The sequence below is a fragment of the Narcine bancroftii genome, chromosome 5, assembly GCF_036971445.1.
Source record: "Narcine bancroftii isolate sNarBan1 chromosome 5, sNarBan1.hap1, whole genome shotgun sequence".
Taxonomy (NCBI): domain Eukaryota; kingdom Metazoa; phylum Chordata; class Chondrichthyes; order Torpediniformes; family Narcinidae; genus Narcine; species Narcine bancroftii.
Genome location: NC_091473.1, coordinates 161,491,660 through 161,519,536, shown reverse-complemented (window position 1 = coordinate 161,519,536; position 27,877 = coordinate 161,491,660). Strand labels below are relative to the sequence as shown.

The 27,877-nt window shown below is 44.7% G+C and overlaps 1 protein-coding gene across 3 annotated transcripts in view; it reads right to left on the bottom strand.

Moving 5' to 3' along the window:
- The window catches only part of qars1 (glutaminyl-tRNA synthetase 1), a 68,613-nt gene that overhangs the window by 32,799 nt on the left and 7,937 nt on the right, over window positions 1-27,877 (bottom strand). For 2 of the 3 annotated variants that reach the window (XM_069939488.1, XM_069939485.1), the window contains exons 5-12: window positions 26,574-26,638; window positions 17,797-17,850; window positions 12,883-12,940; window positions 11,921-11,992; window positions 11,126-11,211; window positions 9,760-9,846; window positions 6,008-6,107; window positions 5,168-5,246 (exon numbers count right to left, since the gene is read on the bottom strand). In XM_069939488.1, coding sequence (XP_069795589.1) covers window positions 5,168-5,246; window positions 6,008-6,107; window positions 9,760-9,846; window positions 11,126-11,211; window positions 11,921-11,992; window positions 12,883-12,940; window positions 17,797-17,850; window positions 26,574-26,638 — 601 coding nt within the window. The remainder of the gene's footprint in view (window positions 1-5,167; window positions 5,247-6,007; window positions 6,108-9,759; window positions 9,847-11,125; window positions 11,212-11,920; window positions 11,993-12,882; window positions 12,941-17,796; window positions 17,851-26,573; window positions 26,639-27,877) is intronic. The other variant, XM_069939486.1, reaches the window with a different exon arrangement.

Here is a 27,877-nt window from a genome sequence, read left to right as displayed (position 1 = left end):
AGGCAGGCACGGTTGCAGCGGTTGCAAGGGAAAATTGGTTGGTTGGGGTTGGGTGTTGGGTTTTTCCTCCTTTGTCTTTTGTCAGTGAGGTGGGCTCTGCGGTCTTCTTCAAAGGAGGTTGCTGCCCGCCGAACTGTGAGGTGCCAAGATGCACGGTTGGAGGCGATATCAGCCCACTGGTGGTGGTCAATGTGGCAGGCACCAAGAAATTTCTTTAAGCAGTCCTTCTACCTCTTCTTTGGTATGCCTCTGGCTCGGTGGCCAGTGGAGAGCTCACCATAGAACACAATCTTGGGAAGGCGATGGTCCTCCATTCTGGAGACGTGACACACCCAGCGCAGTTGGGTCTTCAGCAGCATGGATTTGATGCTTGCGGACTCTGCCAGCTCGAGTACTTCGATGTTGGTGATGAAGTCATTCCAATGAATGTTGAGGATGGAGCAGAGACAGCGCTGATGGAAGCGTTCTAGGAGCCGTAGGTGATGCCGGTAGAGGACCTATGATTCGGAGCCGAACAGGAGCGTGGGTATGACAACGGCTCTGTATACGCTGATCTTTGTGTGTTTCTTCAGGTGGTTGTTTTTCCAGACTCTTTTGTGTAGTCTTCCAAAGGCGCTATTTGCCTTGGCGAGTCTGTTGTCTATCTCTTTGTCGATCCTTGCATCAGATGAAATGGTGCAGCCGAGATAGGTAAACTGGTTGACCGTTTTGAGTTCTGTGTGCCCGATGGAGATCTGGGGGGGCTGGTAGTCATGGTGGGGAGCTGGCTGATGGAGGACCTCAGTTTTCTTCAGGCTGACTTCCAGGCCAAACATTTTGGCAGTTTCCGCAATACAGGACGTCATGCGCTGGAGAGCTGGCTCTGAATGGGCAACTAAAGCGGCATTGTCTGCAAAGAGTAGTTCACGGACAAGTTGCTCTTGTGTCTTGGTGTGAGTTTGCAGGCGCCTCAGATTGAAGAGACTGCCATTCGTGCGGTAGCGGATGTAAACAGCATCTTCATTGTTGAGGTTTTTCATGGCTTGTTTCAGCATCATGCTGAAGAAGATAGTAAAGAGGGTTGGTGCGAGGAAGCAGCCTTGCTTCATGCCGTTGTCAATGGAGAAGGGTTCGGAAAGCTCATTGCTGTATCTGACCTGACCTTGTTGGTTTTCGTGCAGTTGGATAAACATGTTGAAGGACTTGGGGGGGTATCTGAGGCGCTCTAGTATTTGCCAAAGCCCTTTCCTGCTCACGGTGTCAAAGGCTTTGGTGAGGTCAACAAAAGTGATGTAGAGTCCTTTGTTTTGTTCTCTGCACTTTTCTTGGAGCTGTCTGAGGGCAAAGACCATGTCAGTAGTTCCTCTGTTTGCGCGAAAGCCACACTGTGATTCTGGGAGGACATTTTTGGTGACACTAAGTATTAGTATATCAAGGAGAATCCTAGCAAAGATTTTGCCTGCAATGGAGAGCAGCGTGATTCCCCTGTAGTTTGAGCAGTCTGATTTCTCGCCTTTGTTTTTGTATAGGATGATGATGATGGCATCACGAAGGTCCTGAGGCAGCTTTCTTTGGTACATCATCATCACCCTTCGTGATGAACCATGTAACCCTTAAAAAAAAGTTCTAAACACTCCCTACCTCGTAAGTCTCTTTTTCCTTCCATCCGTGTGCCCAAGAGTCTCTTAAATGCCCCTACTGTTTCAACCTCCACCACCATCCCTGGCAAGGCATTCAGGCACCCACAACTCTCTGTGTAAAAAGAAACTTACCCTCCATGTCTCCCCTAAACTTCCTTCCATTCACTTTGTACAGATGTCCTCTGGTGTTTGCTATTCTTGTCCTGAGAAAAAGGTGCTGACTGTCCACTCTATCTATGCCATTCATAATCTTGTAGACCTCTATTAAATCTCCTCATCCTTCTTTGATCCGAAGAGAAAAGTCCCAGCCCTGCTAACCTTGCCTCTTAAGGCATATTTTGCAATCCAGGCAACATCCTATTAAATCTCCTCTGCATTCTCTCCATAGCTTCCACATCCATCCAGTAATGAGGTGACCAGAACAGAACACAATATTCTAAGTGTGGTCTCACCAGAGAATTGTAGAGTTGCAACATGACCTCTTGATTCTTGAACTCAATCCCCTTATTAATGAAGTCCAGGCTTTCTTAACTATCCTATCAACCTGCGTTGTGACCTTGAGGTATGTATGGATTTGGACCCCAAGGACCCTCTGTTCATCCAGACTTAAGTAACTGACCATTAACCCTAGACTCAGCCTTCTGGTTTGTCCTTCCAAAATGGATCACTTCACACTTATCCAGATTGAACTCCATTTGCCACTTTTCTACCCAACCCTGCATCCTGTCTATATCCTTTTGCAACCTTTGACAACCTTCAGCACCACCCACAACTCCTCCAACTTTCGTCTCATCTACAAACTTACTGACCCATCCTTCTGCCTCTTCATCTAAGTCATTTATAAAAATCACCGTGAAAATCCACTACTCACTGACATCCAGGCAGAATACTTTCCTTCCACTTCCACTCTCTACTTTCTACATGCAAGCCAATTTTTTATCTACACAAAGCCAAGGGTTCATGGATCCCATGCCTCGTGACTTTCTGAACAAGTCTCTCATGGCAACGTTGTCAAATGCCTTACTAAAATCTATATGGACCACATCTACATTCCTACGCTCATCAATTTCTTTTGTTAGCTCCTCAAAAAATTTAATTTGGCTCAAGAGGCATGAACTTCCCTTCACAAAGCCATGCTGACTGCCCTTGAGAAGACTGTACTTCTTCAAATGCTCATAGATCCTATCCTCAACAATCCTCTCCAACAGTTTGCACACCACTAACCTCCCTCACACTCACTAGTCTATAATTCCAAAGATTCTCCCCATTACTTTTTTTTTTAAAAACAAGGGGACTACATTTGCATTCTCCAATCTTCCAGCACCTCCCCTGTAGCCAAAGAGAATTCAAAGATCATAGCCACTGGCCCAGCTACCTCCTCCCTCACTTCCCACAGCAGCCTGGGGTAGATCGCGTCCGGCCCCAGCGTCTTATCAATCTTAATAGTTTTTAAAAAATCCAACACTTCCTCTTCCTTAATCTCAACATTGTCCAGCACATAACGCTGCTCTATTCTGACCTCACCCTGATGAAGGTCCTTTTCTCTTGTGAAAAGTACTCATTTAGGACCTCCCCAACCTCCTCCGCCACCAGGCGTTGCCTCCTTTAGAGGCCCCAACTTCATTCTCGTCATTCCGTTCTTCATGCACACAGAATGCCTTGGGATTTTCCTTAATCCTACATGCCAAAGCCTTCATATACCTCCTTCGAGCTCTCCGAAGTCCGTTCTTGTTCCTTCCTGGCTACCATGTAATTCTTATGAGCCCTTCCTTTTTCCTATATCTAATGTACGCTTCCTTCTTCCTCTTGCCTAGCTGCATCACCTATTTCATCAACCACAGTTCCCTTTTCCTACCATCTTTGCCTCGTCCCAAGTGCAGACTCTGGCACTATTTTGGAGACCATTTGTACGCAGTGGCCATCCTAAGCACTCGATCACTCCCGTACCCACCCTGACCCGTCTGTCCAGGGCCTTTCCAACACCAGCCTGAGGCCCAACATAAACTGGTGGCATAACACCTCCTGTTCCGTTGGCCAGTCTGCAGCCCAATGGCAAGAACACACTGGCACTGTGAGGGTAGTGGTGAGTACAATGCTATTAAAGTGTCATCAACCCAGGCTTGAATCCAGCAAGCAGTTTGCACATTCTCCCCTTGTCTGCATAGATTTTCCCTGGGTGCTAGTTTCCTCCAACCCTCCAAAAAAAAACAAAAAAAAACAGGGTTGCAGGTTAATTTGAGTGTAATTGGGCGGCATGGGTTAATAGCAGGCACTGGCTTCTACCATGCTGTAAATTAAAAAAATTAATTTTCCAAATTCAGTTCGAGTCCCCTCTCTCTTCCCACTCCCTTCTCCACATAACCCCCCATCCCACCATTCTCAACCTCTTTACATCAGATCTGAGCACTGACAGCCTTTGTCTCTGACCACCAGTCCACCCTACGTGATTCAGCTTCCTCCAATGACCCCGGTTTTTTTTTCTTCCCTCCCCATGTCTGACATTTGTCAATCTACTGCCTCTGACCATCATGTTCCACCCTTCCCTGGTTCCCCAATCCCTCTTGGGCCCCTGCCCCACCCTGTCTTCTTTACCCTAGTTTTCCTACCTCGTTGCCTCAGTCTTGAGAAAGGGTTTCGGCTTGAGGCATTGACCATTTTGTTTCTTCTACAACCTGCTAATTCCCCCCAGCAGTGTGTGGAAGAAGGCTTTTTGTTTTCCCCATACAGAATAAAGGGTGGACCACTTCAAATTGAAACAAGGAGAAAAGGTGGCGAATCTGGGAGGGCATCGGAGGCTCAGCTTTTCAAAGCAGATATTGGTGCAACAATCAACTGCTGAAGGAACTCCCAGGGGCAAGCACCACAGTGGGAGAAAGGAATTGCCAATGTTTCTGGCAGGAACTCTTCATTAAGACAGAAAGGGAAATGGATACAGGAGTGGAGAATGGCAAATGAAACAGATCTGCCATGTTCGTGCTGAACGCTAGGGCTGAGTGACTGAATGACCACTCCTGCTCCAGCACAGGCTGGAGGGACCGAGGATGTGGGTGTTGGGCCATGACATCTTGGGATGGAGATGATCAAGGTAGGAGCAGGGTCTAGTTCCCCGACCTCAGGTCAGCACCAGGTCAGTTGAGTGGATAACAGGCTCAGCTCGACACCAAATCCTGGTATCACCAGCTCAACACCACAGGCTTGACTGGGTGGATGAGTGCAGTGGCTGCCCCTCCCACACTGCCTAGAGAACCACAGCCAATCAAAACTCTAGGCAGTGAGGGAGGGGCAGCACCGGCCTGGGTAATGACGTCCAGGTGCCAGAGGTGAGTCAGGAGATGTGGCAAGTTACAGAAGCTTCAGTGGAAAATGCTGGGGAGGCAGCCTCTAATTGGTGAGCAGCAGTGGAAGGCACTTTCTCAGAAGGGGCAAAGTGGATAAGCATGAGGGAGAGGGGCAAAGGTGGCTGGCTATTGTGGAGCAGCAACACCAGCACAAAGAGGGGCCAAATGGACTGTCCTATGCCATATATTCCGTGTAATCAGTCCACCCACCTTTTGATAAGTTCCACTGCCCAGTCATACAGTTGGTCGAAATAGTCCGAAGCATGGGTGACTTTGTAAGGTTTGTAGCCTAGTGAAAAGTTGGAGATAATGAGTTTAACATAGCTTCACCTCCACACCACATAGAAACATTGTGTTCCCACAAACTATACCTCAGAAGCTCAACTACTTCAACTTAATCCCTCAACCAATCCAAAGGAGGATACACTTGACCAGGTCTCTCCAGCCACTGGTGTGTGGTAAGCCCCTTCTAGAACCGGGGGACAAGCTGAACAAGACCCTCCTCCACAGCATTCAGCGCTGTCGATCCAGAGACAGGCCGAGGCCCAGTTCTCCACCTAAAGCATTGTTCCTACAGCTGACACAAGAAGTGACTGGTCCAATCACGACAACAGCAAGAAGACTCCCCCCTCACTGTGTCAGGAACGAGGGTAGGGAACCACACCTTATTGGTGCCCTGATCTCAGATGGGCAGTGACCAAACAGGAAAACTTGGCACCACACACCAGAGTACATGGAAGGTGGGATTTTGATTTACAGAATGCCCGCTCATTTTGGGCGGGTGGGGGGGGGGGGGGGGAGGGGAGAAGGCAGAGAAAGGAAACCACAGAACAAGAGCCCTGGGCACTGAGCAAGTGGAACTGTGGGTCTGGGAGATCAGCAAGCTGATCAACTGGGAACAGTACAAGACGGTTCCGATTGTTGGCACTGGGCAATCAGTCTTCACTGACACATGGCTGACAACCATCCTTTATTCCCCCCTCCCCCAATGACCAAACAATGCCAATCCACCTGGAAATATTTCCTGACACCAAAGAGTACCAAGCATACCCAACCATTCCACCATCTCAATGATGCCGCGAAAATACTTCTCCTCCTCTTTCTCCGGGTTTGTATCGTCATACCGGAGGAAACAGATCCCATTGTTGGCCTGCAATGAACATTTCCTTCAGTCAGTCACAGTACAGGTATTCAGCACCATATCCAGTATACAGCACCTTAGCCCAATATTTGTACATTCCAGTGGGAAAGAATGGCCGATGCACATGGCGAGAAGCCTGACTACATTCTTCAAAAGGCAAATGGACTAGTTATCAATACAACAGGAATACAATAGTCACACTGTGCAATGCTCAGGACTACAGTACTGGTGGGGAAGTGCCTGTCACCGTGCAATGCTCAGGGCTACAGTACTGGTGGGGACGGGCCTGTCACCATGCAATGCTCAGGGCTACAGTACTGGTGGGGACGGGCCTGTCACTGTGCAATGCTCAGGGCTACAGTACTGGTGGGGTCGGGCCTGTCACTGTGCAATGCTCAGGGCTACAATACTGGTGGGGTCGGGCCAGTCACTGTGCAATGCTCAGGGCCACAGTATTGGTGGGGACAGGCCTGTCACTGTGCAATGCTCAGGGCTACAGTACTGGTGGGGATGGGTCTGTCACTGGATAATCCTGGGGTACAGTACTGTATAACCCTGGGATGCAGTACTGGTGGGGACAGGCCTGTCACTGTAGAACACCGGGATGCAGTACTGGTGGGGACAGGCCTGTCACTGTAGAACACTGGGGTACAGTACTGGTGTGGACAGGTCTGTCACTATATCACTGGGGTTCAGTACTAGTGAGGATGGGTTTATCACTGTATTACACTGGGGTAAATCAGTCAATCACTGTACACCAGGGTAGAGTATTGGTGGGGACAGATCTGTCATTGTATGACATTGGGGTACAGTTCTAGTGGGGAAGGGTCTGTCTCTGTATAACATTGGGTGCAGTACTAGTGTGGGGTGGGGGGGGGTGGGTCTGTCACAGATTAACACTCAGGTACAGTACTGGGGAGATGGGTCTGTCACTGTATACACTAGGTTGCAGTACTGGTTGGGACAGGTCAGTCACGCGGTAACACCGGGGTACAGAACTGGTGGGGATGGGTTTGTTACTGTAAAACAATGGGATACAGTACTCGTTGGTATGCATTAGTCATTGTACAACACCAGGTTAACAGTTTTGATGAGGACGGGTCTATGACTATATAACACTGGGATACAGTAATGGTGGAGATGGGTTTGTCACTGTATATCACTGGTGTGTCTGCTACTGTATAATACTGTGGTACATTATTGCTGGGGCAGGTCTGTCTCTGTACAGCTTTGGTGGGGACAGGTCTGTCCCTGTATAACAGGGGTGTCAAACTCAAATTCACGGAGGGCCAAAATTAAAAACTTGGACTAAGTCGAGGGCCGAACTAAATATTTATTGAAAATTTTCAACAACATCTGCATGTTTTCTCTTCTTTCAACATATGTAATGTTAAACTTTAGGATATAACTTTAGGAGAATAATGTTACAGGTCAGGAGTAGGTAGCTCAAGTTCACCCTTTGCTTGACCTGAGGGAAACTTATTTGGTCCCTGTGGAGATGTAGTCAGCATTCACAGGCTGTGTCCATTTTGGCCTGCATCAGGACTCAGCATTTCCTGCTCACTCCTCAGGCTCTAGGCCTCTATTCACCCTCGACCCACCATCCCTCTACCTGACCAGTCCTTTACCCAACCTCTACTCACCCCTCACTCCACTCGCTCTGCCTCTACCCACCCCATCCTATACACGCCCTTCTACTGCCTCTCCCCTCAACCTGTTCCTCCCTCTACCCGTCTCTCACCCTCTAATCACCCCTCCCCTACTCACCCTGCCCCTCCCCTTTTACCTCTTCCCTATCCACCCCTCCTTCTACTCATCCCTCCCTCTAACTGCCCCTCGCACCACCATAACTTCCCCTGCTCATTACTCCTCACCTACATCCTCTGCCCACGCCTGCTTACCCACCCACTCAGGCCCAGCGCGCTGCCGATCAGCCTTTGCGGACAGCCACCATCTCTCTCTTCACGTGCAGGGCCGAACCAGCCATCCCTGGGGTCCGCGCGGGTGCAAGCACTGAAGGCCGTGGCGACCGGGAGAAGTGCGCTCGCGCTGTGGAAGGGCCGTCCGGTGCCAGTCGCGCGGGGCTCGCGCTGCCCGGGGGCCGCGCGCAGCCTACCATGCCCGTCACGCCGACAGGAAATCACAGGCGCTCGCCCATCCGCCACACCGCTCGACAGGTGGGAGAAGTGACTGGTTGTGCGGGGAGCCTTCCAACTGGCTTGCCGGCTGATGACATCGACAGACTTCTCGTATTACAATTTCTCGTGTTACAATGGGGAAGGATGTGCAATGAAGGGGGGAGGATGGTGGGGGTGACATTACCAAAAATCAGCATCGGCTCTCGCTGCAGGGCGGGCCACCTCTAATACATTTTTGAAATGATCTTGCGGGCCAAATATTTGGCCCGCGGGCCAGAGTTTGACATGTGTGCTGTATAACAACAGGCAATGGCTCTGAGGTACAATACTGGTGGGGAATAGTGTCTTAATTGCTATATCCATCCAGTTTCTCAATCGATCTTTGGAGAACAACGGGAGGTGATCTCAATGGGGAATTACAGAACATGAGGTGATCTCAGTGGGACTGCAGCATCTGGGGGGTGAGGGGGGGGGGGGGGGGGTGAAAGGATATAGTTCAGTTGATTTGAATTGTTGTCACGTGTATTGAGAAAATGTTAAGCTTTTCTTTTGTTTCCAAAACTGAAGGGGCAGCTGCAGGATTGTTGGTCAGGCCTTTTGAAGGAAAGTGAGAAGGAAGTTCTTGAGGTGGAGTGGTGAATGTTTTCATGCCTCAGAGCCAAAGTTGACTGGTGCTTGGGGTTCTAACCTGAGGACACGGTGAACTTCAGCACTGTTCCACACGAGTCTCAACATGGACAAGACAAAGGAGATGATCGTGGACTTCAGGAGGAACAGGTACAATCACTCTTCACTACACATCAACAACTCTAGTGGAGAGCACCAAGTTCCTTGGAGTTGACTTAACCAGTGACTATCTTGGACACACATCTCCTCACTTGTTAGGAAGGCACAACAACAACTGTACTTCCTGAGAAGACGGAGGTGGGCAAGACTACCAGCCACCATTAAGCCATCCTTCTATAGGAGCTCTATCAAGAGCATCCTGGCCAGCTGCATCACAGTGTGGTACGGTTGCTGAAGAGAATTGGAAGGAAGGACCATAAGAGTGACAGAGAGAATCAATGAAGTCTCCCTCTCTCTGCCCCCGCCCCCCCAATTATTGACGTGATCGCCTGGGATTGTTGTCTGAAGAGGGTGAATAAAATCATTGAGGACCCCTTCCACTCCGCACACAGCATCTTTCTGCTGCTCCCATCAGGAAAGAGATAAAGGAGTATCAGAGCCAGTACCACCAGGTTTAGGAACAGCTTCTGCCCACGACAGTGAGACTGGTGAACAACATGAACTGCTCACATTAACCATCTGAGATCTCATATTTATAAAACAATATTTATTTGCATATATGAATACTCGTCCTGTATATGTATCACTTATCTGTATGTGTGCTAAGCCTGGTTGTGCGTCTGCGTGTTTTGCACCGAGGACCGGAGAACTCAGTTTCGTCAGGTTGTATTTATACAATTGGTTAATAATAAACTTGACTCAACAAGAGCAGAATCATGAACAGCATAAGCACTCACCCTGGCATAGCCAAAGTTGAAGTTGATGGCCTTTGCGTGGCCAATGTGGAGAATCCCATTTGGCTCTGGCGGGAACCGTGTCCGAACCTTGGAGACAACAAAATTTCAACAGATTTGTTCTCTCTGGGCCACGAGTGCAGGTGATGCAAGGAGCTGCTTCATAGCCAAGCTAATTTGTAAATTTGCATGACATGGAACTTGGCAGAGTTGTGGACAATGAGGAGGTTGGAAAAGGATTCAGCAGGACATGGACCAGTCACAGGATGGAAGAAGAAATGGTTTAATCCAGACAAGTGTGAGGTTGGATGCCAGGGGAATGACAGGACTTGAGCAATGATTTTCAGAGGGATCTTGGGGTGCAAGTGGCAGCACAGGTCGATCAGGTGGTAAAGGACATTCCTCATTGAGTGTAAACCAGGGCAGCAGAGTTAGTGCAGCTGTTAGCACAACTGCCAGCGACCAGGTTCAAATTTGGCGCTGACTGCATGGACTTCCTCCAGGTGCTCCGGTTTCTTCCTACCCTCCAAAACATTCAGGGTTGGTGTGTTAATTGGTGTATTTGGGTAGCACAGGCTCGTGGGTCAGAAGGGCCTGTTAATGTGCTGTACAACTAAATTAAAAAAGTCATGCGGCCGTTGAATAAATTAGACACAGGGCTCAAGCTGAAGTGGTTGGGAATGAGGCAGCTGTTGGCCTTTTTCCAGTCTTCTCTCTCAACCACCTCCTATGGCACTTTGCCAGGACATGGTGTGCTGCCTCACCCTCTCTCCTTTACTCAGGGCCTGAGAATCCTGACCCACCACCAAGTGTATGCTCCCATTTCCAAGCTTTCATCAAAATTTAAATTGATATCTTCGAAAGGCATTAATCCAATGCCAGACTACTGAGGAAACCTCTACCACATTACTCTCCTTGTGGTGCTCTTCCCCCACCCATGAGTCTACTTCAGCACACTGATGAGATGATTGCACAGCCTTCAGCACTGGAGACCACACAAACCATTCTATCCAAAGGGTCATGCTGTGCCTACGTTCTGCCCAAACATCCTCCCACCTCATTGTTTCTTCCTCACTGTGCAATGTTAAAAGGGTCTGGATATGAGGTTGCTATTCCCCTGCTCTATCCTTTGGTGCTGGGAAGATTGTGTTGTAAAACAGCAGCCAGGCTTGGGCCTATTCACAATGCACCAGGAGTTGTAGGTTAATTGGCTGTAATTGGGCAGCACGAGCTTGTGGGCCAAAATGCTCTGTTACCATGCTATGTCTAAATTTAAAAAAAAGCAGATTCACACAGCAGTACAAGAAGGAATGCTTATCCACGTATCCCAGCAGGGTCAGGGCAAAAGCTGTGGCAGAAAGCATCATACCTGGCCTCCTGTGATCTCCAGATGTTTCTGTAAGAGGTCCATGGTGTTGTCTGTAACAACGTAACCATCCGTCTTAAAGTTTTCACCTTCAGTGAAGAAATAAAATAAACAAGTGTGCACGCGTGCTGCATCTGTTATCACTTCCCACACTTGTCTTCAGTTACTAAAATCCTTCCCCATCAAAACTGTGTCCAGAGTCCCTGTCTTTGAGACCTACCAAACCCATTTCCTCATTCACAACAATTGGCGCTGCGAGCAAGGTCTGTACTGTGGGCTACAGACAATCTTGGAGGGAGGTCACAGTGGGGCTGGGGGGACAACATCAGCTCCAGGGAAAGTCTCAATATACCAAAGTCACCTACAAAAGTATTGTGAAAGGAAGCTTCTTTATTACTTCAGCCCAAATGAATTTAAACCAATCCCACTGTCGGCTTTCTCCCTACAACCATGGATCAGGCCCCACGCTAATCCCACTGTCCTGAATCAGACCCCAAATTAATCCCACTGTCCCGCGCTCTCCACACAGCCCTGGATCAATCCCCACGTCAATCCCACTGCCCTGGATCAGGCCCCAGCTAATCCCACTGTCCCGAATCAGACCCCAAATTAATCCCTCTGCCCCGCTCTCTCCCCAGAACCCTGTATTAGTCCCCATACTGATCCCACTGCCCTGCTCTCACCCTATCACAGGAGCGGGGTGGGGGGCCGAGAAGCCGGCGTTGGGGGCAAGGAGCAGAGGTAGTAGGGATGCGGGGTGGAGGTGAGGGGAAAGCGGAGGCGGGTACAAACACTCACCAGGCCGATGGAATTTTATTGCCTCCCCACGCAGTTGCTCCAGAATCGTCGTCGAGTGCAGGTTCAGATGATCTGAGGACAAAAGGTGCAAGACGTCTTCAAACTGTTCACCAACAGGAACTCGAGACCATGACCACCCAACCCCACCCCCATCCATCCAGGCCCGCTCACCGATCCACCTGTCAAGGCCCTGGCCGCCCATCACTGCCAGTTAGGGCCCCGGCTCTGTCTGCCCATCCACGCCCTGGCTCAGCTTGCTCCTGTGTTTTAAGTAATCAAACTGATGTGATTGAAATCAGCAGGTGCAATAAAAATTTAAAGGCAAATGATGGATTAGCATTTTCTGTGTTGAAGTTGAGTAATGGTGAAGTATCGTTCCACCTGTACAGGGAGGTAGTGAGACCACACCAAGAAAACTGGGCACTTTTAGTTCCCCTGTTTAAAAGAACAACATATTAACCCTGAAAGTAGCCCTGCCAAGGTTCATCCATTAATTCCTGGGATCAGATCTTATCACCAGCAGCTAAAAAATGTTGAAAGATGATGAGGATTGATCTTATTGAAGCAGGTTGAATTCTGTGGCATGAGTATTACTCTGACATGAACCTGCATTGTGCCGGTGTAGAATGACAGCATTCTTGTTTGTTTCCAACAGTGCATGCAAGTGGGAAGGCACAATCACCAGAGGAAGTTTGTGTTTAGTACATCTCTGATTCAGCACAAATTCCACTAAACTGACAGCCTAAAAACTCAGTAAGTCTGCATTACAACTGCTCAACAAGATGCTCAAACCCAGTTTATTCCTGAGCCCTCTGTATCTGCCTTCATGTCGCTGAATGTGCAGCGAATCAACCTCTGGGGGTGGGGGCTACTTCTACTGCATTCTACACGAGCTGCAGTGGTAGCCACCTCCTGTCCCGTTCATCCTCAGCATTGACCTTCCATTCAACCCCATAACTCACCATTGTTTGACGATTCTTCCTTGCCCTCGGTGGTGATTTTTGGGGCCTTCTTTGGAGTCTGCAGAGTGAAGAATTAGATGGTGTTACATGACAGTGGAGCAGGACAGTGTCAAAGGGTGGAGTGGGGGGAGAGAAGGTGTTGGAGCTGCTCCCTCTCCAGAGCTTCCACACTTTTCCTGTAATAAGGCAACCAGAACTGAACAATATTCCAAGTGTAGTCTCTCTAGAGTTTTATGGAGCTGCACAACTCTTGAGCTCAATCCTAACTAATGAAGACCAGCACGCCATATGCCTTCTTAACTACACCATCAATCTGCACAGCAACCTTGAGGGGTCTATGGATTTGGACCCCAAGGCTTATCTGTTTTTCCACACTGTTAAGAATCCTGCTTTTAACCATATACTCCACCTTCACGCTTGACCTTCCAAAAGACGTCACCTCACACTTATCTGGATTGAACACCATCTACCACTTTTCTACTCAACTCTGCATCCTATCTATATCCTATTGTAACTTATGATGACCTTCTACACTATCCACAACACCTCCAACCTTCGTATCATTAATTTGAACACACAGAATGCAAGCTATTTGGCACTCAGATTTCAGACTTATTGTCAGAGTATACATGACATCACGTACAACCTTGAGATTCCTTTTTCCTGTAGGCATGGCAGAATTACCATTAATTGGTAGTGCAAAAAATAAAGAACTGTAAACAGATAATGAATGTAAACAAACAAACTTGGCAATACAGAGAGAATAAAAAAGAAAATCAATAAAGTGCACAAGTAAGAGTCCTTAAATTAATCCCAGATTGAGTTTGTTGTTGAGGAGCCTGATGGTGGAGGGGTAGTAGCTGTTCCTGAACCTGGTGATGCGAGTCTGTGGCACCTCGATCTCTTTTCTGATGGCAGCAGTGAGAACAAATCATGTCCTGGGTGGTGTGGATCCTTGATGATTGCTGCTGCTCTCTGATGGCAAGAGTTCCCTGCATATGTTCTCAGTAGTGGGGAGAGTTTTGCCTGTGATGTCCTGGGCTGAGTCCACTTTGTGGAGGGCTTTATGCTCAGGGATATTGGTGTCCCCATACCAGACAGTGATGCAGCTGGTTAGCACACATTTCACCACACCTCCGTAGAAATTTGCCAGGGTTTTTGGAGTCATACCAAACCTTCACAAACTCCTGAGGAAGTAGAGGTACTGACCCGCTTTCTTCATGATGCCATTGGTATGTTGGGTCCAGAAACTGAGATCGTGACTCCCAAGGACTTAAATTTGCTCACCGTCTCCACCTCTGACACCCTCACCCCCCTCCCCCCACCCCCAGTGATCACTGAATTGTAATCCTCTGGCTTTCCTTTCCTGAACTCAACAATCAGCTCCTTGCATTGATTTCAGTATATGCTAGTTCTGGAGAATATAACGACTACAAATGTCAGGATGGCACCACACTGTGCTGGTACCCAGCAGTCCTAGAGAGGAGCTGCCACACGGCAGGGATGGGGACTGAGACAGATGCCAGACAAACAGGAGAGTTGCTGGTCTCCAGCCCCAAACTTTCTGCTCTGCGGCCAGCCTCGGTAAAGGCTTCATGATCCGTCCTGGTCTCAGCAAGGGTCCCACTCTCAACAAGAAGAAAACTCAATTTTCCCCATAAATTGGCCAACTCTGCACAGAGTCTGGACCACAGCAAACAGCCGTGACTGGCCAATCATTTGTTCACTCAGAAGATAAGGCCACCTGTGGCAAGGCTCCATCTTTTCCCCATAGCCTCTCCAGTTTACCTGCTGCCTCTTTCTGTGACTGCACTGAGAGATTTAACCACATTACTCCCTTAATCCTCCTGGGTACCAATGACATAGGTATGAGTGGGGTAGGAGTTCTGTAAAGCAAGTTTAGAGAATTCGGAAAGAGGCTGAAGAACAGAACTCCACGGTGGTAATCTCTGGGATATTCCTGGTGCTACATGTGAGGGAAGATCAGAACAGGAAGATAGTGCAGACAAGCATGTGGCTGAAGAGATGGTGCAGGAGGCAGGGTTTCATGTTCTTGAATCATTGAAACCTTTTCTGGGGCAGGGATGACCTGTACAAGTGGGACAAGTTGCTTGTGAACTTGAGGCAAACAGGAATCCAATCTCCTGGCATGGAGGTTTTCTCAAGCTGTTTGTTGGGGATTGGCTACACTAGATTTACAGGGGGGTGGGAACCAAAGTGAAGAAGCAGAGGAAGAAAGGGTTGGCACACGAGTATGGACAGCTGGTGGAATGTGTGGAAGTTCAGGCAGATAGGGCAAAATTGCAGCCTGGGGATGCAGTGTGATGCAACAGGGGCACAGAGGCAAATGTAACAAATAAAGAGCTAAAGGTTTTGTATTTTAATGTACGCAGCTTAAGAAATAAAGTGATGGCCTTGTAGTGCTGCTACACATTGGCAATTATGATGTTGTGGCCATCAGAGTCATGGCTAAAGGATGTTTGTCATTGGGAGCTGAATATCCAAGGATACAGTTTATCAAAAGGATAAGCAGCTAAGCAGAGGGGGTTGGCATGGCTCTGTGGTAAGGAATAACATTAAATCGTTAGAAAGGTATGACATAGGATGAGAAGATGTATATTCATTGTGGGTTGAGCTCACTATAGAGGATCGGCTGTATAGGGTTGGGTGTTGTGCTATTCCCCCAGAGGTGATTAGAGAGCTCAGGGTAAAGAAACTATTTGGGTGCAGAAATCTCAATTTGAGATTAAACAAAGAAACTAAAGTAAGAAGTAAAAGCAAAAGATAGGGAATTGAAGGAAACAAAAATTGGGGAAAGACAGAGGATTGGGAAGTTTTTAAAAACTTGCAGAGGTAATTAAAAAACATAAGAAGGGAAAAGATGAAGTATAAAAGTAGGCTAACAAATAATAACAAAGAGAATATAAAAAGCTTCTTCAAAAAGTAAAAGAGAGGTGAGAGTAAATAAAGGACCAATAGAAAATGAAGCTGGAGAAATAATAATGGGAGACAAGGAGATGGGAGAGGAACTAAATGAGTATTTTGCATCAGTCTTCACTGTGGAAGATGTCATGTACCAGATGTCAAAGGGTATCAGGGAAGCGAAGAGAGTGCAGTTACAATTTCAAGGGACTCAGAAAGCTGAATGATTGTAGAGACATTGGCAATAATCTGTCAGGAATCAATCAAATCAATAGATCTGGTATAGTCCCAAAGGCCTAGAAAATCACAAATGTCAGGAAGGGAGGGAGGGAGGCAGGCAGGCAGCAGAATTATAGGCTGGTTAGCCTGATGTCAGTGGTTGTTGGAAGATTTTAGAATCAGTTATAAAGGATGAGGTTACCGAGAACTTGGAGACGCATGATAAGAATGGCCAAAGCCAGCACGGTTTCTTCAAGGGAAAATCTTGCCTGACAAACAAATTGGAATTCTTTGAAGAAGTCTCAAGCAGGCTGGATAAGGGAGATGCACTGGATGTTGTGCATTTGGATTTTAAGTATGCTTTTGACAAGTTGCTGAACATGAGGTTACTTAACAAGATAAGAGCCCAAGGTATTACAGGAAACATATTAGTATGGGTAGAGCATTGTCTGATCGGCAGGAAACAGAGAGTGGAAATAAACAGATCATATTCTGCTTGGTTTCCAGTTACCAGTGGTTCTGCAGGGGTTGGTGTTAGGGCCACTTCCTTTTATGCTGTTTATCAATGATTTGGTTTACGGAATTAATGGTTTTCTGGCAAAGTTTGCAGATAATACAAAGGTAGGTAGAGAAGCAGGTAGTGTTGAGGAAACAGAGAGGCTGCAAAAGGACTTAGGGCAGAGAAGTGGCAAATTAATGTCAGAAAATGCACTCATGTACAGTGGAATAAAAAAAATAAACAAGCAGACTATTTTCCAAATAAGGAGAAAATTGAAAATACACAGATGCAGAGGAACCCAAGAGTCCTCATGGAGGGTAGCCCAAAGGTAAACTTGCAATTTGAGTCAGTGGTGAAGAAGGCCAATGTAACTCTGGCGTTCACTTCAAGAGGAATAGAGTACAAGAGTAGGGATGTTGAGACTTTATAAGGCACTGGTGAGACCCCAAACAGTTATTGGGGTCCTCATTTAAGAAAGAATGTGCTGACATTAGAGAGGGCTCAGAGGAGGTTCACTAGGATGATTCCAGGAATTAAAGGGTTATCATACGGGAAACATCTGACAGTTCTTGGCATTACATATCTGAATTTCAGAGACTGAGGGGGGATCTCACTGAAACATTTTTGAATGTTGAAATGTGTGGACAGAGCAGATGTAAAAAGGTGGCTTCCCATGGTGGTAGAGTCCAGGACAAGAGGGCACAACTTCAGGACTGAAGGACGTCTGCTAGGGTGGTCATTCCAAAAGGAGGACATGGCCACCAAATATATAGTGTGTTGGCATTTGTTGGTTTTGCAATACTGTTTAAATCTTATAAAAAAATATTTTTTTGAAACACATTGTATGTGTGTAGAGATAATAACCTATGACCATGTCTTCCTTCTGGAATGGCCACCCTAACATCTGCTTAGAACAGAGATGCAGAGGAATTTCTTCAGCCAGAGGGTAATAAATCTGTAGAATTTGTTGCCACAAGCGGTTGTGGAGGCCAGGTCATTGGGTGTATTTAAGGCAGAGATTGATAGGTATTTGAATATCCTGGGCATTATGGAGAGAAGACCAGGCAGTAGGGCTGAGTGGGAAAATGGATCAGCTCATGACTGAATGGCAGGGAAGACTTGATGGGCTAAACAGCCTATTTATGCTCCTATGTCTTATGGTCTTAACATATACAAACAATACCAGGTCTCCTTGTAGGCACCAGATATCTCAGAAACATTCACATTCACAGTGAGCTCATTAAAAGCAGTCAGTGCTGGACAGAAGTTAATACCTTGGTCTTCTTTTCCAGGTCAGTTTCAGTCTTTGGGCCAAGTAAGTTCAGAACCTGCAAGTCAGAAGGGAGGCATTGAAACTTGAGAGAGAGCACCTTCAGCTGCCTTGTTTCTAAAGTTACAACAGTTTTATGAAGTCCCTTTGCCTTTTTAGCAGTTCATTCACTTGTGACTGACCTTTTCTATGGAGATCCCCAACAAGTCAAGGAAACATGCTCATGCACAACGATCCCAAGATAGTAATGCAAAGATAATATCAAAAATAAAGCCTGACCTTTCTGAATGTCCTGTGAACACAATACAACATGCTACATTAACCCCAAGTACACGCAAGTAACCACTTTTATAAATGATTATTGAGAAACCAGTGAATACTTGGGGGGAGTCACATGATGGAGTAGTGGCCGGTCGTAAAACCAGCCCTTTCCAGAAAAATAGGAAAAAAATTAGGAAAAGACAAAGCACAACAAAAATAAAATATAAGAAATAGAAGATAAAGTTACAAAGAAGAGAAAGAAGATGGCACCCAAGAAGGAGAAAGTAAAAACAACTGAAAAAAAGTAGAAAAGTCGACGGAGAAGAAAGAAGAAGGTCTTAACTGCCCGACAGACGCACAGCCCAGGAGGGGAGGACCAACAGCAAGAAGACCAGCAAGAGGAGGCCCGACAAAAAGATTCAAGCAGCTCATCAGGAAAAACAGAAGAGTCACAGATACAAAGAAGTGAAGAAGACACAAACACAGAAGAGCCCCAAGAAGAAGAAGACCAAGATCATCACAGAGAAATAGAAGGTAAAGCTGATGGACAGAATATAGATAAAGCTATTTTTGAAGAACAGATTAGAGCATTAAAAGAATGGTTAACATTAGAATTTAGTGCAATTAAAAGGAAAATGAAAAGAGCAGAAGATAAAATGCAAAGAGTGGAGAATGTTCAAGAGTGGGAAACGGCTGTAGAAATGGAAGTAAATGACTTAAGAGAAAAATTGGAAGAAAGTGACAAAAAAAAATTTAAGAGTTGTTATCTCAGAAAATTGATATGTTGGAAAATTATAGTAGGTGAAACAACAAAGATAGTGGGCCTGAAGGAGGGTGAAGAAGGCAAAGATATGAAGAAATTTAAAAAAGGATGGATCCCGAAGGTCCTGGGAATGACAGAAATGCAGGAAGAAATGGAAATAGAAAGGGCACACAGAACACTAGCTCCAAAACCACAGACAGATCAAAAACCAAGATCCATCTTAGTAAAATTTTTGAGATATACGACTAGAGAAAATATACTGGAGCGGGCAAGGAATAAAGTTAGAGAAGATAATAAGCCACTGGAATACAAGGGTCAAAAAATATTTTTTTACCCAGACATTAGTTTTGAACTCTTAAAGAGGAGGAAGGAGTTTAATACAGCGAAAAAGATTTTATGGAAAAAAGGTTACAAATTCATGTTAAGACATCCAGCTGTGCTCAAAATATTTATACCAGGGGAGCAAAACAGACTGTTCTCAGATCTGGAGGAAGCACAAGAATTTGCAGAACGTTTGCAGGACAGAAGAAGAGATGAAGAGATGTAATAAGAATGAAGAACAGCGATAAAGAATATATAAAGATGTAAAAACAATGTATATGTGTGATAGTACAGGTCTATCACCAATGTACATAGTGTATATAGTTACTGTATCTAGACTGTGCTTACAGCGATTGGCTGAGAGCTAAGCCACTCCTATTGTCTGGGCCTTAAGGGTTGTGTCCCTAGCCAGGTTGGATCATTCCGGACTGGTCGGCCACCTGTGAAGAGCTCCGGTCTTTTGCTAATAAAATTGTAGAGCTCGTCGAAAGAACCAAAGACTTGTTGATCCAAACCAAGGCTTTTATTAGCAAAAGACCGGAGCTCTTCACAGGTGGCCGACCAGTCCGGAATGATCCGACAGGCCATAGTTGAAGCGGTGCGTCGTTGGAGACATTACCTCGCTGGGAGGCGCTTTACACTATTGACTGATCAACGCGCGGTCTCCTTCATGTTCAGCAACACCCAGCGTGGTAAGATAAAAAATGACAAAATCGCCAGATGGAGAATCGAACTCTCCACCTTTAACTATGACATCCTGTACCGGCCTGGTAAGCTCAATGACCCGCCTGACGCGCTCTCCAGGGGGACGTGCGCCAGCATACAGATGGACAGACTACGGAAACTCCATGAGGCGCTCTGTCATCCAGGGGTCACTAGGTTTGCTCACTTTGTCAAGGCGCGCAACTTACCCTACACAGTCGAGGAGATCCGCTCCATGACCCGAGCCTGTTCGGTGTGCGCTGAATGCAAGCCCCACTTCTTCCGTCCGGATAACTCCCACGTTATCAAAGCCACCCGCCCCTTCGAGCGTCTTAGTGTAGACTTTAAGGGGCCCCTACCGTCGACCAACCGTAATACCTACATCCTTACGGCCATCGACGAGTACTCCCGCTTCCCATTCGCTGTAGCCTGCCCAGACACCACTGCCACCTCAGTGATACAGGCCCTTCACAGTATTTTCACCATCTTCGAGTACCCCAATTCCATCCACAGTGATAGGGGGTCCTCATTCATGAGTGCAGAGCTGCAACAGTACCTTCTGGAGTGTGGTATTGCTTCAAGCAGGACCACGAGCTATAACCCACGCGGTAATGGCCAGGTCGAGAGGGAGAATGCCACCATATGGAGAGCGGTTACACTGGCTCTCCAGTCTAAAGGTCTCCCCACCTCTCACTGGCAGGAGGTTCTCACTAGTGCTTTACACTCCATCCACTCCCTCCTATGTACTGCAACAAATGCCACCCGCACGAAAGGATGTTCCTTTTCCCGAGGAAATCCGAATCAGGAACCACTGTACCGGCATGGCTCACCGTCCCTGGCCCCGTCCTTTTGCGACGCCACGTCCGGCACTCAAAGAACGACCCCTTGGTCGACCGAGTGACTCTACTCCACGCGAACCCACATTACGCTTACGTGGAGTTCCCAGACGGGCGGGAGGACACTGTTTCGGTGCGGGACCTAGCTCAGGACGCGGTAGACCCAGCAAACCCCCCAACTCCTTCTCCAGGCCCCGTGCCGCAACAGAAGGACCAACAGCACCCCAATGACCCGGGCCACCCTGCCGACAAAATGACTGGGGAATTGAGCGATGGAGCAGTCGCACCCGACGAGCCCGCTGGCAACACCACTCCAGTGACCCCAATCCCGGCACCACGGCGGTCACGCCGGATGGTCAGACCCCCTGACCGCTACAGTCCTTGACCTACCCCTTCCTTTCATTCTCTCCCTCGTTTTTGTTTTTTTTTCCCCAGGGTCAATTCTCCAAGAAGGTGTGAATGTGATAGTACAGGTCTATCACCAATGTACATAGTGTATATAGTTACTGTATCTAGACTGTGCTTACAGCGATTGGCTGAGAGCTTAGCCACACCTACTGTCTGGGCCTTAAAGGGTTGTGTCCCTAGCCAGGTCGGATCATTCCGGACTGGTCGGCCACCTGTGAAGAGCTCCGGTCTTTTGCTAATAAAAGCCTTGGTTTGGATCAACAAGTCTTTGGTTCTTTCGACGAGCTCTACAATATGTAAAGAACTAAAGAGGAAAAAGAGAAAGGAAGGAAGAAAGGAGGGAAAAAAGAAACCTTTCTTGTATATTTTCTGGGGAGGGCTGGGGGGAGTGGGAATAACGGTCACTGCAAAATCAGTTAACGCTTGCGAGCAAGATCGCAATCCAAATGGAAAGGGGAGTTGTGGTTGCCTGGCAAGGGATGAGGGGAAACTCAGAGAGTGGTGGGGAACATTTGGGGTTATGGTATTATTGGGTGTGGGAACTATTCGGGTATTTTATGTTTTAAATGTGTTGTCAATCGAGTTTAATAAGGGAAAACTAAGAGATGAAAATATGAAAAAGGGGGATGGAGGTGGCAAGGAGGTGGAAAAGAGGTATAAGCAAGATACAAGATGGCCACGTTGAACTTTATGACTATAAACATTAATGGAATACATAACCAAATTAAAAGGAAGAGGCTACTAAATTTATTGAAGGAGGAAAAAATAGATATAGCATTTGTGCAGGAAATGCATCTAACTGAAGTGGAACATAACAAATTAAAGAGAAAATGGGTAGGACACGTAGTGGCAACATCCTATAATTCAAAAGCTAGAGGTGTAGCCACATTAGTTAACAAAAATGTACCAATCAAAATAGAGCAGAAAATAATAGATCCAGCAGGGAGGTATGTAATGATAAAGTGTCAGATATACTCAGAATTTTGGAATTTTCTCAATATATATGCACCTAACAAGGAGGATCAAAAGTTATACAGGATATTTTTTTTAAGATTGCAGACACAAAAGGGAATATATTGATAGGAGGGGATTTTAACCTCAATTTGGATCCAATGTTGGATAAAACTGGACAAAAGACAAGCAAAAAGAATAAAGTAGCCAAATTTATGGTTAAATCAATGCAGGAAATGAAACTTATGGAGGAGGCAACACCCAAGAGAGAAGGAATATTCATATTATTCGAGTAGGCACAAAATATACTCAAAGATTGATATGTTTTTGTTGTAGGCCCATATTCAAGGGAGAGTTAGGAAAACTGAGTATAAAGCTAGATTACTATCAGATCATTCACCCCTGTTATTAGCAATAGAACTGGAGGACATCCCACCAAGAACATATAGGTGGAGGTTAAACTCCATGCTTCTTAAAAGGCAGGAATTTAGAGAGTTTATTGAATGCCAAATTAAAACATATTTTGAAATAAACACAGAATCAGTGAAAGACAAATTTATATTATGGGACGCAATGAAAGCCTTCATTAGAGGGCAGATAATAAGTCATGTAAGATGAAACAGGACTACAATCGGTAAATAGAGCAGTTTGAAAGGGAGATAGTAAGTACAGAAAAGGAACTAGTAAAAAGGATGATATAATGAAAAGGAGAGAATTGGTGGACAAAAAAATAAAATATGAAACATTACAAACGTACAAGGTGGAGAAGAATATATTGAAAACAAAGCAAAAGTATTACGAACTGGGAGGAAAAACACACAAAATATTAGCCTGGCAACTTAAATCAGCACAAGCTAAAAGAACGATACTGGGATCAAGGAAAAAGGACAAACAAATTACAAATAACCCAACAGAGATTAATGAAAACTTTAAGGAATTTTGTGAACAATTATACCAAACTGAGAACAAGGGGAAAGACGATAAAATAGAGGAATTTTTAAGCTAAAATTGAACTGCTGAACTTGCAAGAAGAGGAACACAACAAACTAATAAAACCATTTGAAATAGAGGAAGTACAGGATATATTAAAATAGCTGCCAAACAATAAAACACCAGGAGAGGATGAATTTCCAATAGAATTTTATAAAACATTTGAAGAGTTATTAATTCCTCCTCTCCTGGAAGTAATGAACCAGGTAGAAGAAACACAAAACTTACCAGATTCATGTAAGACAGCAATGATTACAGTAATACCAAAGATGGAGAAGGATCCATTAACTCCAGCATCATATAGACCAATATCTCTACTTAATTCAGATTAATGATAATAGCAAAAATATTAGCAAACAGATTGGCCGATTGTGTACCAAAAATAGTAAAACAAGATCAAACTGGATTTATTAAGAAAAGACGAACAGCGGATAATGTCTGTAAACTTATTAATCTAATTCATGCAGTTCAAGGAAATAATAAACCAACAGTGGCTGTTGACAGAGTAGAGTGGAACTACTTATTTAAAGTATTACAGAAGTTCAATCGACCAGAAAAACATAAATTGGATTAAAGAATTGTATAATGGACCATTGGCAAAGGTAGCAGTAAATGGATATGTATCAAATCAATTTAAATTAAGTAGGTCAACTAGACAGGGATATCCATTATCCCCCTCATTGTCCGCCTTAGCAATAGAACCTTTGGCAGAACTGATAAGAATAGAAAATAAAAGGGATAAAAATAAAGGAGTATAAAATCAGTTTATTTGCAGATGACATCATAGTATACCTAACAGAACCAGAGATATCAATAAAAGAATTACACAAGAAATTGAAGGAGTATGGAGAATTATCGGGGTACAAGATCAACGCAAATAAAAGTGAAGTGATACCAATGAATAATGCGGATTATACAGAATTTAAAAAAGAATCACCATTTAAATGGCAAACACAAGCAATCCGATACCTAGATATCAGATTAGATAATAACTTAAGCCACTTGTACAAACTAAATTATCAGCCACTAATAAAGAAATTGCAGGAAGACTTAGAACATTGGAAAGAATTACCGCTAACGTTGATAGGGAGGGTAAACTGCATTAAAATGAACGTGTTCCCAAGGATACAATACTTATTTCAAACGTTACCAATTCCCTTAACAGAAATTTTTTTTAATGAACTGAAATGAATAATAAGGAAATTCTTGTGGAAACGGAGGAAACCGAGGGTAGCGTTAGATAAATTAACAGAGAAGTATAACCAAGGTGGTTTGCAGTTACCAAACTTGAGAAATTATCATAGAGCCGCACAATTAAGGTATTTATCAGATTTTTACCAGATGAGGGAAAAACCAGACTGGACTAAGATAGAACGAGATAAAATAGGGGAGAACATATACTTTATAAGTGGGATGAAATGTTGGTGCAATATAAAATCTCACCAGTACTGCATCATTTACTTAATACATAGAAGATCCACTTAGAAAGGAAAAAAACAAATTACCAAATACCAAAATTATTATTGACGCAAAATCCACTAATCCCTTTTACAATAGATAACCTTTCCTTTATAGAATGGGAGAGAAAAGGAATCAAAAGAATAGAAATTTTTTGGGGGGGGGGGAAATAATTTATTAACATTTGAACAGTTGAAGTACAAATATGGAATAACTCATGGTACAATGTTTGCATATCATCAATTGAAAGCTTATTTAAAGGATAAATTGGGAAACAGATTGCAATTACCTGAAGGAAGCAGCTTTGAATATGTAATTACAGACACAATGATAATTAAAAGATTTATAACAAATATGTACGTTAAGCTGCAAGATAAGGAAAATGATGAAATAAACTATAAACCTAAACAGAAGTGGGAAAAGGATCTAAACATAAAGATAAAAAATGAAGGATGGGAAAAGTTATGTTCTGGAACTATGAAGAATACAATAAACACAAGGTTACGCATGATACAGTATAATTGCTTACACAGGGTATATATCACTCCTCAAAAATTAAAAGAATGGAATTCAACATTATCAGATAGAAGTTTTCACTGTAAGAAGGAAATGGGAACAATAGTACATGCAATTTGGGCATGTACGAAAGTGAATACGCTTTGGGAAGAACTAAATCAGATATTAAATAAAATTACAAATAACATACCAAAAAATGCAGAGATCTTTCTTTTAAGTAACATAAGAAGTAAAGAACTAGGCCTCAAATTGGATAAAGCGCAAAAAAAAATTCATTATGATAGCTCTAGCAGTAGCAAAAAAATGCATAATGTCAACTTGGAAAATGGAAGAGAGCATGAGAATACAGCAATGGTACATGGAAATGAATAAATGTATTCCATTGGAAAAAAATAACATATAATTTAAAAAATAAAGTCACATTGTTTGAATAAATTTGGGAACCATACATGGAACATAACAGAGAGGGTAGGGCTTGCCTCGGACCTCCATCACCTAAAATGAAAATGATGAGAAGACAAAACGACTAGATTCAGTGTGTAACAAATAGATGATGTAATTTTCTTGTTTATTTTCCTTTGTGAGAAGATATTGTTTTATGGTTTTAGTGTATTGTATATGTTGAATATTTATGGGTTTTGGAAGGGGGTGGGAAGAGGGGAGGGAGGGGGAAAGGGGGAAAAAAAGGGAGAAAATGCCACTGTGTAAATTTAATGAGAAACGTTTGTACAAATTTTGGTTGATATGGTTCACAGTGTGAAAAATAAAAAATTATTAAAAAAAGAGAAAGCAGTGAATACTTTAAAATAATCTGCTGAATCAAAAACCAGTTAGACTCAGGGGTGGCCAATCTTTTAATTTTTAATTTAGATATAGAGCATGGTAACAGACTATTTTGGCCCACAAGCACAGACTCATAGGCTGAAATGTGCTGTGGGTCTAAAGTAAAAATTAAAGGAGAATTGAGTCAGAAAGGACCATAAAATTATTTGAAGTAAATCATGCTTGATAAAACAATTTCCTGAATTTTAAACAAATAAACTCAATTGGCTTGTTGCTTGGTAGTAATCTGAACAGAGTGAAACACCAAAGTCTGCAGACCCTGAGATTATATATAGTGAAAACAAAGAAATGCTGGAGAAACTCAGCAGATCTCGCAGTGTCCATGCTTGGTAAAGATATACGAATTCCTCCAGCATTTTTGTATTTTTACTCCATTCACAGTTCCTGCAGATTTTTGTGTTTCACTCCATTCTGTTTGTCCACTGCAAAATCTCTGAGTGATTCCACGATGAAGAAGTTCTCCTGCATTCTATCGTTACCTCCAGTGGAGGCTGCGAGGCCTGCTGGATGTTTGTGTTTTTACAGTAATCTGAACAGAAATTAGGCTGTTAATAACTCTGGTATTTGTGGCCTTACATGCCCAACTATGATTCCAATGAAATGTTTCAGATGAGTGCCCTCAGGTGTGACACCGCTCACCCATCAGGCAACCCCCACCCCCCACCGTCACAGGAGCTGAGCACTGTGGTCAGTAACCCATCAGTAGCTCTCAGAGCTCATGGTTACACTTGCCTGCAAGTCCACTTCATTCTTCACGATCTTCCCATCAGCCCACTTCAGCTTACTCCTCACGTCACCTGGTGGGACAACAGTTCACACAGTTCCATTTCTGCACACAGCAATGCAAAGCCCCAACATTTACTTCCCTCTAAAACACACCATTCATCAACATCTCTGAAGATGTATCCAGGAGCCTTCAACGTCGATACTATCATGAAAAAGTCTCACCAATGGCTATATTCCGTTAGATTTGGTATGTCACCAAGGATTCTTACAAATTTATACAGACGGACAGCATTCCGTCTGGTGGAATCTCTGCCTGATATGGAGATGCCAATGCACAGGACAAGACTACAGAGAGATGTGAACTTGGGCAGCTCCATCACGGGTATCAGTCTTCACTCCATCGAGGACATCTACAAGAGGTTGTCTAAGAAAGTAGCCTCTATCATCAAGGACCCTCACCACCCAGGCCAAGTCCTTTTCGCACTGCTACCATCATGGAGGAGGTACAGGAGCCTGAAGACGAACACCCAAATTTACAAAAACAATCCACCATCAGATTTCTGAATGGACAATGAACCACAAATACCACCTCACTTTCTGTTCTTTGCACTAGTATATATACTTTTTTAAGTAGTCGATTTACCAAAGTAATACAGGTGCAAATTTTGCACCTGTAGTGCACAATACTGCTGCAAAACAACAAATTTCATGAAGCATGTTCATGACAATAAACTCTGACAAGACACTGCAGAGGCTGGCATCTGGTGCAAAAACTAAAGAACTCAGCAGGTCAAGCAGCATCAGTGGGAGAAAATAAATTAGTCTTGTCAAAGGGTTCCAACCTAAAACGTCAACCATTCTTTTTCTCTCACTGATGCTGCTCAACCCACTGATTTCCTCCAGTTGTTATTTAAGACATTGGTGAGGCCAAATTTAGAATATTGTGCGCAGCTCCGGTTGCCTAGCTACAGGAAGGATATCACTAAGATTGAGAGAGTGCAGTCTCTAGATAATCTTTAAGATTAACTAGGATGTTGCCAGGTCTTCAGGACTTGAGTTACAGGGAAAGATTAAACAGGTTAGGACTTTATTCCTTGGAGCGAGGATGAATAAGGGAAGATTTGATAGAGGTTTACAAAATTATGAGGGGTATAGACAGAATATATGCAAATAGGATCTTTCCACAGATTAGGGGAGATACTTCAGGGTGAAAGGTTTTGAGGGAACACTGGGGGAACCTCTTCACTCAGAGAGTGGTGGAAATGTGGAATGAGTTGCCATCTGATGTGGTGGGTGCAGACTCAATCTTG